The 12,620-nt window shown below is 41.6% G+C and overlaps 1 protein-coding gene across 6 annotated transcripts in view; it reads right to left on the reverse strand.

Moving 5' to 3' along the window:
* The window catches only part of CHD5 (chromodomain helicase DNA binding protein 5), a 145,686-nt gene that overhangs the window by 64,949 nt on the left and 68,117 nt on the right, over positions 1 to 12,620 (reverse strand). For all 6 annotated transcript variants that reach the window (XM_072156234.1, XM_072156231.1, XM_072156230.1 and 3 more), the window contains exons 4-11: positions 12,285 to 12,403; positions 11,270 to 11,508; positions 9,417 to 9,538; positions 8,358 to 8,484; positions 6,068 to 6,240; positions 3,331 to 3,555; positions 2,688 to 2,888; positions 2,042 to 2,253 (exon numbers count right to left, since the gene is read on the reverse strand). In XM_072156234.1, coding sequence (XP_072012335.1) covers positions 2,042 to 2,253; positions 2,688 to 2,888; positions 3,331 to 3,555; positions 6,068 to 6,240; positions 8,358 to 8,484; positions 9,417 to 9,538; positions 11,270 to 11,508; positions 12,285 to 12,403 — 1,418 coding nt within the window. The remainder of the gene's footprint in view (positions 1 to 2,041; positions 2,254 to 2,687; positions 2,889 to 3,330; positions 3,556 to 6,067; positions 6,241 to 8,357; positions 8,485 to 9,416; positions 9,539 to 11,269; positions 11,509 to 12,284; positions 12,404 to 12,620) is intronic.

A 12,620-nucleotide genomic window follows, 5' to 3' on the forward strand; every position in this document is an offset into this window, starting at 1 on the left:
CTTGCCAGCAGTGTAAGCAGAGGCACGTCTATGATCTCTGCACACAGTTTGACGCGGTGTGACATCATCAAGTGGCGCCGCATCATAGTGTGAGCATGGGTGCAGAGAGCATAAATGTGCCACTGCCCGCACTGCACTTATTATGAAAGGGTCTATTCTTGATGCTGGACATCAGACATGCAGACGGTAGACTCCTATAACTTACCGTATATATACTCATATATAAGCCGAGTTTTTCAGCACAAAAAATTTGTTGAAAAACCTCACCTCGGCTTATACACGAGTCAATAAAAAATAAACTTGTATGCTCACCCTCCAGCTGCCCCAATGTCGGCGCAACTCCTCTTCTGTCTTCTCCGCAGCTCCTCATCTTTCTTCGGTGTTCTGTAACAGCCGGCATAGACGCGGCCATGTTATCTGCCGGCTGGCGCATACTATGACGACAGTAGTATGCAGAGCGCATGGCCGTGTCTCTGACGCTGTTACATAAGACCGAAGAAAGAAGAGGAGCCGCAGGGAAGACAGAAGAGGAGCCGCACCAACATCAGAGAGCCGTGCTGAGCATCAGGGCGGCCAGAGGGTGAGTATCTAAGTTTATTTTTTTAAAGTGCTGGGTGGGCTGGCTGTATACTACTGGGGGCTAGCAGGCTGTATACTATAGGGAGCTGGCTGTATACTACAGAGGGCAGGCTGGCTGTATACTACATGGGGCAGGCTGGCTGTATACTACATGGGGCTGGCTGTATACTACAGGGGGCAGGCTGGCTGTATACTACTGTGGGCCAGCAGTCTGTATACTACAGGTGGCAGGCTGGCTGTATACTATAGGGAGCTGGCTGTATACTACAGGGGGCAGGCTGGCTATATACTACTGGGAGCTGGCTGGCTATATACTACTGGGGGCTTGCTGGCTATACACTAGGGGGGCTGTGACCAATGCATTTCCCACCCTCGGCTTATACTCGAGTCAATAGGTTTTCAAAATTTTTGGTGGTAAGATTAGGGGCCTCAGCTTATACTCGGGTCGACTTATACTCGAATATATACGGTGCCTCATGGAGGAATCTCACTGAGACATTCTTTGCTTGGAGCTCACCCGATAGGAGTGCGGCTGCACAAGAAAAAGTCTCAGAGTGCATGCATGAGATTTGCAGACTTCTGGGTGACGTCACAGGCAGTCTGAGCGATGCATGGGTGGGATGCAAGGGGTGTGAGTAAATTATCAGCCCCCAGGCAATATGCTGAGTACCTCCAGCTAATTTCCATATTTTACATAAGTCTATTTTTCCACAATGCAGCCATTCTAGAATATAGTAAAAATGGCTTAGGAACCAAGGCCGCCCAATTAATAGGTACGTTATAGGATTCAGTATATCTGATAGTAGATGTCCTTGAAGCCTATATCATAAATATACAGTGACCTTATTGCCATAAAACATGCACAGTAAGTAACAAGCATAGAGACAGGTATTAAATTGTATCGTTGATTAATTATCTTAGGATATACACATTTTTCATTCTCCTTGCACACTCAAGATTACAGAGGACAAGTGGCATTCGCTGTGTTCATGATGCAGAGAGGACAAGGAAATTAACTTGACATTTTAAGGATAAATACACACTGCTTTAAGATTCAGACTGCATAGTTCCTCAAAGAACACCAAGTAATTTACGTTGTTTTCCACTGTCACATTTATAAGTGATGTCTTTATGAAGTCTCCACCAATCTGTGAATCTACCGACCATAAAGATCTTTTATGTGCAGCATTTTGTTATCAAGGTCAAATTCAGCTTTATGGCTATTAATATTGTATAAGAGAAATATATTGTGTTGCTTGAGTTGCCAAATCATGCGTCAGTTATGGGTCATTTAGCAATTCCGTTAAAGGGCCAGTACACAACATTTAGCTAGCCTAATAAAAAAAAAAACAACTATAAAAATTCTCAAATTATTTTGTAAAATTTACAATAACATCAGGGTCTGTCTAATATTATATATACAATGATAGCCAGCTCCACTCGATATTGAAAAACTTCCTACCTGTGGTTCATTATCCGGTGTATCATCATCCACTCTGGCTTTATGCCATATCGATAATACTTCTCCTCCATTTTTGCATATTGAGGGTCTTTAGTTTTCCGTTTCTCACTCTTGCCATCCTCGTCCCCGGAACCATAATCAAATGGCGGTGGGTCGTCCATATCGTTCTTTCTTTGGTAATTCCGAAACATCACCGTGTGGTAAAGCTCGAGCTGATAAAAAAAATTTTTTTTATTAAATTTGTCAAGTCAGCAAATTAAAATAACCTCATCTGTTTGCCAATTTTATGCCGTTTTATAGTTTGACATAAGAAATGCTGAACACAAGGCAGGGGTGATTCACTAAGCTTGAGGGGGTGGAGCATTATAAAAGTTTTCTTTTTTTTTTTTTTAAATCAGTGTCATGTTCCGCCCAGGAGTAGCCTCAATACAGAGTAAGCAGTAATCACTCGATTGTCCGGGGCTCTATGGTGGGTTCTTAACAGACCTAGATCAGATCTGTCCGTGACTATTATAGCAATAAGGGTTTCGCTTGAAATAAAAATTGTATTGTGTTGTATTGTGATACATTAGAGGGTTATGTACAATAATTTCATCAGGTTTCAGAACTTTACATTTTTTGAATCTTCTTTCAAATATTTTCTCACCTGTAACTCTTTCACCCAGGAGCAGTGCCAATAGGAGAGTCCTGCCCACTTGACAAAAAATTCCCGTTCTGGAATGCCTTCCACAGGTTTTGGTGGTGGCATAAGTGGATCAATCTCAACTGGAGGTCCTGATACATGTGTAGGAGGTTCTCTCCATACCCAATGAAGAATCCTTTGAACTTTGCCTGTTAAAGGCGGACACTAGGAATGAGAAAACATAGGTATATGATAGTTATGAATCAGATTTTTTCCAACTAAACCTACCTTAGCTTGTGTCTTATAAAAAAAATGCCTTCCAATGTTTTGATCACATGATCTCATGTGCATACTATTTCTGTACTGAACTCGCTAACATACAAGCTCCCCCTACACAATAAAATGTGAAGATGCACATTGTTTGCATCTTGTGTGCATGACACAGAGGTGGAATTGAAATGTAAAAATGCAGTTATGAATAATTCAGAGCAGAACAAATGAATTATAAGACAGATATTGATCCAGTTCTACAGAAGGGCCTATAATTACTTTAGGAGACTCTAGGATATGATGAACAGAGGGTCTAACCACATAAAATCTAAATAGAGCGGGATGAAGCAGGTGGACAATGACCTGTGGCTTGTAAAGATGGAATAATGCCACTTACAGTGCAGCGCGGGCATAACCATTCCCCATTTGGTATTTCAGGCAAAGGTGGATTAAGACAGTGCAAATGGTAGGAGGAGGGGCAAGTGTCACAACACAGGAGCTCCCCCCCATCTTTACAGACACGACAAAATTCCATGTGGTCATCTTCTTCATCATCTTCCTCTCCACCATCTTCCTCCTCCTCCTCATCCTCCTTTGGCTCCCACTGGATGCCCTCTTTCTCCTAGAGATAAAGGATTATGTTACCAGGGTTTATATTGAAGGGGCTTTATAACCTTTTTTTTGTTTCCCCTTTTCAGTGGCATGAGACTCCTGAAATTTGCTAAGGTTAGAAGAACACAACCATGTGCAGATGTAGTAAACTAGCTGCACAAACTCCACGGCCCCTGAAGCCTTCTATTGTGCACAGTCACGGTGTGGGGAGGCACGGTGCATGCACCACAACCCCCAGTTCCAGACTAGGTGATAGGGCTGCAAAATACCGACCCCCCCCCCCATTTTCAGTGCTGAAACTAGGCCTGTTTGCATCCCATTTTGCACACATGTTTGTGTTCACTCCACCAAACACAGCTGTTGAATATCTAACAGTGAATTTATCTTGTTCTCTGAGAGCAGAATCCCCGTTTCCAGGTGACACCAGAACTGTGACTCCAATCCAAAGTTATGGTTCTTACTATCCAGGATCTATTGGATATGCCCTAGGCCACTCTAGTGCCAAACTGTAAGGACATATAAGATGGGTTAATGAAGTATCTTTTATTTGTATTGAGAAATAAAAGCCTACACTGTATATTCAAGAAATAGACAATTCTGACTGCAAATCAATCAATAGGTTGTCAATTGATGAACTGAGTCCAAAAAGAAGGTTATTATGGTGAATTAGGGGATAAGTAAATAATGTAATGTAGCAGATCGCAATATCCGTTCTCATGTGCGGGCCTCCTTAGAAGTCAGTGAATTGGCAAAACAGATGGCACCATGATGCCATCCGTATGTTGTCCATTTTTTTTCTCAAATATTGCTAGGCAATCATCTGGGCTGGAAAGTAACTGGATTAGAAACCCATCCGCTTTTCTTGCAGACATGAAAACGGATAATATAAGGAAATGGGAAAAAAGAGATACAATACTGACTGCACATGGATATCACATGTCAGTATTCATTGCATTTCAATGAGTCCTTAGAGTAAGTTCACAAAGTTTCAAATACTTGGTAAAAATCTGCTCTGTCCTGCCATATATTTAGAGGGGCATCCATCCGGATCATACTCTGAACAGAGGAATTGGCAATCTCCAATAGATTTTAACGGGGCAGGGATTTTTCAGATCTAAAATCAGTGCCACTAGCCTTAAAGGAACACTTCAGTCAAAGCTAAATCATTGAAAACTGCATGATGCAGGGCCTGAAAGTAGAAGTATGACTCATTTTCATTGAATTCCTAGATACTCCCAGGAGTCCAGCTCCTCCCTTCAGGCCCTCCACAATGCATAATTCAATCAATCTGCTGTGACTGGAGTGCTCCTTTAAATCAGCACTATGCTATTCTAAAAACATTTTCTGTAAAAAAAAGTCTGTTATTACAGTGTTATCTGGATTTAAATAAATACCGTATATACTCGAGTATAAGTCGACCCGAATATAAGCCGAGGCCCCTAATTTTACCACAAATAACTGGGAAAACTTAATGACTCGAGTATAAGCCGAGCATGGGAAATGCAATGGTCACAGCCTCCTAGTAATGTAATACCCAACGGCCTCCCCATATAATGAAATGCCCTGCAGCCTTCCCCAGTAATAAAATGCCTGATGCTGCCCTCCTACCTGCATAAAGCCTTAAAACAGATTTTAATCTTTAATATTTTTAGGGGAAAAAGCTATTGCTGAGGGAGAATACAGCAACAGCTTTCTGGGCTTGCTTGAACAGCCAATGGTCAGCGCTATGCTGCTGATAACTTTCCTCTATAGTAGACTTCAAGGCTGTGTTAAAGTCTCCAATGGCGCGATCGTGGCCTGATAAAAAAATTCTCCTTTTGCAGTAAGGAGATGGATGGCACAGGAGGTGTGTGTGCTCCGGACACCCTTTCGTTCCCATCTTCCCCCATAGTGTGAGGCTCGATTACAGCCACCTCGGACCTCCTTTCACGCTCCTGTCACTCTGCTGGGCACCTGCTCCCGTAACACAGGCGCCATCCCCTTGTTCTCTTTTAGCGGTGGCACTCTGCACCTCCGCCATACTACAGACCCTGTCATGAGCGCCTAAGCCCTGCACTCATTCATCCCTCTTGTCCTTAGCGCGGGCCCGCTACAGTGCAGCCGACACGTGTTTGCTGTGTACCGGAAGCACAGAGGTGAGCAGCAAAACACTTCCTTGCTCCTTGTATCATTGATTATCATTCATTTTACGTAGCCTGCATCTCCAGTGACTCGTATAAGCCAAGTTAAGCTTTTTCAGCACAATTTTTGTGCTGAAAAACTCGGCTTATACACGAGTATATACGGTAAGTCATTGTCCTCATTTATATTTAGTACCTTGTATGTATAGTAGTGTCTACTAGTATCAAAGCCCAAATAGGATGTAGATATTTAGGCCATACAAGTATTTCATGACAACAATTCAGCTGACTGAAATCAAAATGCTTCAGGAAGGTGTTAGGCCTGTAAAAATCCCAATATATTCTGCAAGGTCTCTATTAGGCCAGTAGTCATTTGCTTGACACAATGAAGGAAGCTCTTACACAGTGTGGACAGCTCCACTTGCCCTCAGGGGCTTTCTCCAGCTCTGGATCCAGGCAGACAAGGTGATAGGCACGAGGACACGTGTCACATAGTATTATCTCTCCTCCTTGCTGACAGACTTCGCAGTAATCCTGGTGGTCTGTTTCGTATCCGTCTCCATCTCCAACTTCAACTAGATAGAAATGATATTAATAATGACAGACTCTCATTACTGTTCAATAGTCAGTTATGGATGTGATGAGGCTGAAATATTTTCTATAGAAGCTACTGTATTTAAACCTAAACTAAATAATCAAACTTTTTTTTTATTTCACATCTCTATTGTGTAGGTTATAATATCAAAGGTAACTTGTCATCAGGATTTCACCATTAAACTTCATGTGAGGTTCCCACTTCATACTGTGCCACCTTTGTTGTGTTTAAGAATCCATAGCTCAGAACTATGAAAAAATCACTTTTTAAAGGGAACCTGTCACCAGGGGCATCATTTTCACTAAAGACAGATTGTAAAAGCCCATTACACCTGCATTGCAAAAATGCCTATCTGCCTTTTCTAAGCATTTGCATTACAATATAATTGTATAAATCCTGGGGTAGTCAAAGGGGCTGGGCTTTGGTTTGCATGCGTTTCAAAAAACAACATGTGACTTGTCTGAGCTGCAGGCTGCCTCCATGTTTGTGCTCCTGTACAGCTCCTCCCTCCCCCACTGATTTCAGGCTGACCAGGCTGTGACCTCTTAGAAGAAGCAGGAGGAGGAGATGTACAGGAGCACAAAGGTGGGGGCCAAGCTCTGAGGAGTGAGTAACACAGACAAGCCACTTGTTGTTTTTTGAAATGCATCCAAACCAAAGTCCAGCCCCTGTGACTACTTTGTCATGGAGCAAGAGTAAGTTATAACACACAATTACATTGTAATGCAAATGCTTAGAAAAGGCAGAAATGCATATGTGCACTGCAGGTGTGATGGGCTTCTGCAACCTGTCCTTAGTGAAAATGAGGTCCTGGTGACAGGTTCCCTTTAAAAAGTTGCTTGCATCTAGTCAGGAGATTTTTACTTTCACAAACAGCCTGCCTTATCTTCAGCATCTCCCTCAGCCGAGTGCACAGTGAGGCTGTGTCCATGTCGGCTGAAGGTAGGGGGGAAAGTGGGAGGGAGATGTTGGCAGAGTCACTGAGTGATAAAATAAAGGCATATCTCTTGCGATATACCCCTGGTAAGGAGGTGGCAACTTTTTAAAAAGTGATTTTTAAAGACATGTGGTAATGCAGAAGGGCAGTAAGCATTTTAAGAGGACTACATAATTAATAGACAACAAAGCCTGTACGGAATCTGGTGATGCCCCTGGAGTCCCACAGGTTTATTTGCATAATTAAGATGTTTTTCGGCAAAATTAGTGTGACAAACTAAAAAAAAGAGCAGATTCTGCCCGAGGATGCAAATACCACCATGTAAGTGTGTTTGTTTTATATTACTGGATCCTGGTGGTAGATTTTCTTTAAAGGAAACCTACCACTTAAAAGTGGTAGGTTTATACACATATACATGGCACCAGCTCAGGGTGAGCTGGTGCCAGAGCATATTTTTGTTAGGGGAACAAAGCCCCTATCGCAGAATTATAAGTTATATTAACTTATAACTCGGCGCACCGCACCTGGGCACGGCGCACCATGCGGGCGCCCGTGCGTGCGCCGGATTCTAAAGTGTTGGAGAGGCGGTGACGTCACCGAGCTCTCCGGCACACGCGCGCCTGCGCAACTTAGCACGGCCTGTTTCCCCGTGCTAAGTTGCGCAGGCGCATGTGTGCCGGAGAGCACGTTAGAATCCGGCGCACGCACGGGTGCGCGCATGGTGCGCCATGCCCAAGTGCAGTGCGCCGAGTTATAAGTTAATATAACTTATAAATCTGCAATAGGGGCTTTGTTCCCCTAACAAAAATATGCTCTGGCACCAGCTCACCCTGAGATGGCGCCATGTATATGTGTATAAACCTACCACTTTTAAGTGGTAGGTTTCCTTTAAGTCACCATTCATTGCAAAATAAAAGAGGAGGGAAGTAAGACAGTATACAGCACCCACTCAAATCAACATGTTGTTTGTGTAAAGTGGGACAGGACCTCCGAGGTGAGAGATACTTTAAAATAGCGGTTCTCTATGACCTGTGGATCAGGAAGGACAAGGCTAACCATATTGATTATCCATTCTACTAGATGGACACTGTCTGTAGCTATACTTAGGTGGCTTATCTGGCATTCCTGGACCTTAAAAAATAAAGACTGACAATACTTACTCCTCTTATTTTTTTTTTTCCCTCGTTTGGTTTTCTTCCCCAGACCACCAGAAATATCCGACCGGACAGAGGAGCTGTTAATACTGGCGCTGTCAAAGTCTGACTCATCCCTCTCATCCTCTTCACTCTGGACATACAACCAAAATTATATTATATTATATTACATTGTATATAGACTCATCACTGCATCCTTTATCTTGTCTGTCAATACAGATTTGTTACTGAGACTATTTGCTATGAGTCAGTTCTACTCACAGTGTTGTAGGTGATACAGGTTTATTAATGAAGCTATATTTTGAAGTAACTGGACCATAACAAGGGAATTGGAGAAGGTGATTCTGATTGGTTTTCATTATGTAAAATAAGTGAATTTGGGGGGGAATTAAAGGAACCTAAAAGAAATGTTAACCATACAAACTGTAGACCCAGTTGGGTAGCAGCCATGGAGAAGTGTATAACTATACATTGTGTGTGATCTGTGAAGCAGAATTTCTGCCAAAACTGGATTTTATTCTAGGAAGAGGTGTCCTCACACTGCTGTGGCCTTAGCCAGCTCCAGTGGCAGGCATCAGGAAAGGGCAGTTAAAAAAGCAGAGAGCTAAGGACACAGCAGTGTGAGGACATGCCTACTAACTCACTTGGAGGTGCTATAATCCTGGAATAGAATCCATGAATGCTATCCAATACAGGCAGTCCCCGGGTTACATACAAGATAGGGTCTGTAGGTTTGTTCTTAAGTTGAATTTGTATGTAAGTCGGAACTGTATATTTTATCATTGTAATCCCAGACAGAACTTTTTTTGTCTCTATGACAACTGGATTTTAAAAATGTTGGGTTGTCATAAGAATCAAGATTAAAAATAAAGCTTCATTACAGACACCTGTGATAACTGTTACAGCTGTTTATTGTAGCCTAGGACTAAAGTACAATAAATTACCAATATCCAGTGGTCCGTTTGTAACTAGGGGTCGTATGTAAGTCGAGTGTTCTTAAGTAGGGGACCGCCTGTACTTTGTACAGTTTAACATGGTCAAAGCGACTGACACACTTGTACTTACGGAAGACCCTTTTTTCCTTTTGCTCGCCATTCCTCCAAATTTAAACTTCAGATTTGCAAGTTTCTTTCCTTTAGCTTTCTTCTTTGAATCTTTGGATTTAGATTTTTTTCTAACACCAGGCCCTGGATATAGGATATGAAGTTATTAAAAAGAACAAATTTGTAATGTGATATTTAATACATGAAATATATTATTACAATTGATCTATCTTGTTCCATCTCTGTCAGAAAAGTTGTTCTCAATTAAGGCCCTTATTCAGATGGAAACCTAATGGTTCTGCTGAAATGAACTTATAAGACGTGTCTCATCTTCCTCTGCTGCTGTGTAAAATATACCTTACTGGGGATGTTGCTGACCATCCATATGACACTTTCCCAGGAGTGGACACAGATCCTTTCCAGACATCAGACTTATTCTGATAATGTGTTTCGCAGCAGCAGGGGGTGAAAAAAGATGGTGAGAGCCAATGTAGTGTTGTAATGGAAATCATACTGGTTATCATCGAACTTTTCAAAAAACAAGAGATACAGGATAAAATACGCCTTAAATATTAATAACCTCTTGATAGGTTAAAGGGTTATATGGTTATGTACTACTAGGACTTAAAGTAAAAGCTAAGAGGAGGACCTCAAATTCTATGTTCGTGCTAGGGCAGAGTCGTGGAGTGCAGTTTTCATAACTCCCATGTATTTGTGTGAATCTATGGAGGCAATCTCAGTCATAGCTACATACAACTACTTGCTAACACAGATATGCTAGAGGGAAAGAAAAGGGATTAGGGTCCTTGGTTCTGCTGATTGGCGAGGGCCCAACCTTATTTTTGACAGGTGAAATAAATGTCCAACTTGGGAATTGATGGCATCTATAGGATATGGTATGTGCCACAACACATGAAAAACCTGTGATGTCACGATTTCAGATAGAAATTCTACACCACATTTGATTTGGCGCATTGTGTTGTCTGTAAGGAGCTTTTTTTCTTTATGTTGAACAAGCAGTGTTATAGAGCATTCACAGAAAAAGAATAACAGAGGGTTCCATTATGTTGCCAGACAAGGGTCGAGCAACATTTCGGGGAGGACACTTCCCTCCTTATGCATGTTATTGTAATGGATGAACTTCTAACTGACTATAGGAATCAGAGACATCTTTACCTGCATGATATTTGCCATTACCTGCTTTTAAGATAGGATATACAGGCAGTCCCCAAATTACATACAATATAGGGTCCAAAGGTTTGCTTTTAAGTTGAATTTGTATGTAGGTCAAAACTGTATATTTTATAATTGTAGATCCACACAAAAAAATTTTTTGCCCCAGTGATCGGAGTTTCAACATTTTTTGCTGTAATGGGACCAATGATTATCAATAAAGCTTCATTACAGACACTTTACAGCTAATCATTACAGTCTGGGACTGCATGGTAAAGCATTCAAAGAGCTTCAGCAGAGATCACAGTGGGCAGAGGGGTCCGTCTTTAACTAGAGGTCATCTGTAAGTCAGGTGTCCTCAAGTAGGGGGCCGCCTGTATATAGATATGATAAAAATTGATGCTTGCAAAACCAACTTTACTTTATTATAGTGGAGAAAGTAGCGGATGGTGGTAACTGCACACAAGTTATACCCATGCAAAGACTAAAACATATCAGGCAATTCCTTTATCCCTTCAAACGGAACCTGTCACCAGGGACCTCATTCTTCTGCAACCTGTCTTTAGTGAAAATGAGGTCCCTTTAATGGATGTAAGTTAACTTCACAAACATTATGCTAGTCACAGTCAATCCTCTGGAAGAACCACTAAAGAGACTAGAAAAGTAGTTTTGCCTTGTTACTGGTTCCTATCTAGGTCATACCTTTGCCTTCCTTGGTCTTGGCCTTTCTTATTGGAGGTGGTTGAGCAGGTGGTGGAGGAGCAACTAATAATGGAGGAGCAACTGTCACGGTTTCGACAGCAGCAGCTACAGCTGCTGCGGCTGCTGCTGCTGAGCTTCCCTTTAGTGGATTATTAGCACTGAACTCTCGCCATTTGGCACCCAGCACAGTCATCATCTTTGACATTGGAATCTTAGGGTTTTTCTTTGCTATTAAAGGTCTAAAAAGGATATCAATCAAATGAAACATCATCATAATAAAGTAACATTAGCCTTAAAATATTTGTTATTTCTACATGAGCTATAATCACAAAACAAATAATTCATAATGGTAAATCATCAGCAGGTTATCAAGATTATGCCTCTAGGTGGCACTGTGCTAATCATGTCATGTGGCCATGTAACAATAAATGGAAGGTGCTAATAAATTTTAAAATTACTTCAAAGCTTTGGTTAAGCTTTAAAAGGGTTGACCACTTATTGCAAACTTTAACGGTGTAAGTATAGGACCCTGATAGGGTCACCCATATTATAATTACCATGATTATGTATAGAAGTCACAGGCTGCACGCAGCAGGACGCACTTTTCCACACAACAGTAATGACTGCGTGGCCCCATTCCGCCAGAAACCAGCAGAACACAGGATGTCCCAAGTGCAACATCCGGGGGTCATGTGACCCATGGCAAACTTTTAAAGGGTAAGTATACTACTGGTGGCTCTATTTGAGTCTTATACTTAACCGGTTGTAGTTTGCTATAAATGGCCAACCCCTTTAAGTACCATATACACTGTGCCATCTGTTTACAAAAACTTCTTTTAACATAAAGTAAGAGGACTACATTTATGATAAAAATTTTAGAAAAACTTGTACAGACATTTAAAAACAAACTCTGTCAGAAGCCCTAACCCCATATAGCTTGAGGATGCACAGCCAAGATCACCCTATTAATACAATTTGGATTTTCTCCTGGCTCTTTAATGGTCTAAAACAATACCTTAGAAACTGACTGAAGGCCTTGTAATTAGTCAGTGTATGATAATCTTCCTCCGAGAAGGTGTAGTCTACATTGTCCAATCCCCATTCCTCCATCAGTTGCGCTGAGGTCTTTGGCTCCTTTGGAAAAAGAATAATGTTTCTTAAGAAAAGTAGTATAAAAAGTATTAAAAGTTCCACAGAAGCATCAAGCACCATAAGATACCGCAGGGACTTCATTAGGGACTACAATAAAAAGGAGTCAATGGAAAAGCTTATGTAAAAGCAATGATGATGGCCTTACATGGTGTCTCCTTCTTGTTTAAGAGTGTAAATATAATTATCCACAAATTCAGAC

Source organism: Engystomops pustulosus, chromosome 6 (assembly GCF_040894005.1).
Source record: "Engystomops pustulosus chromosome 6, aEngPut4.maternal, whole genome shotgun sequence".
Classification (NCBI taxonomy): domain Eukaryota; kingdom Metazoa; phylum Chordata; class Amphibia; order Anura; family Leptodactylidae; genus Engystomops; species Engystomops pustulosus.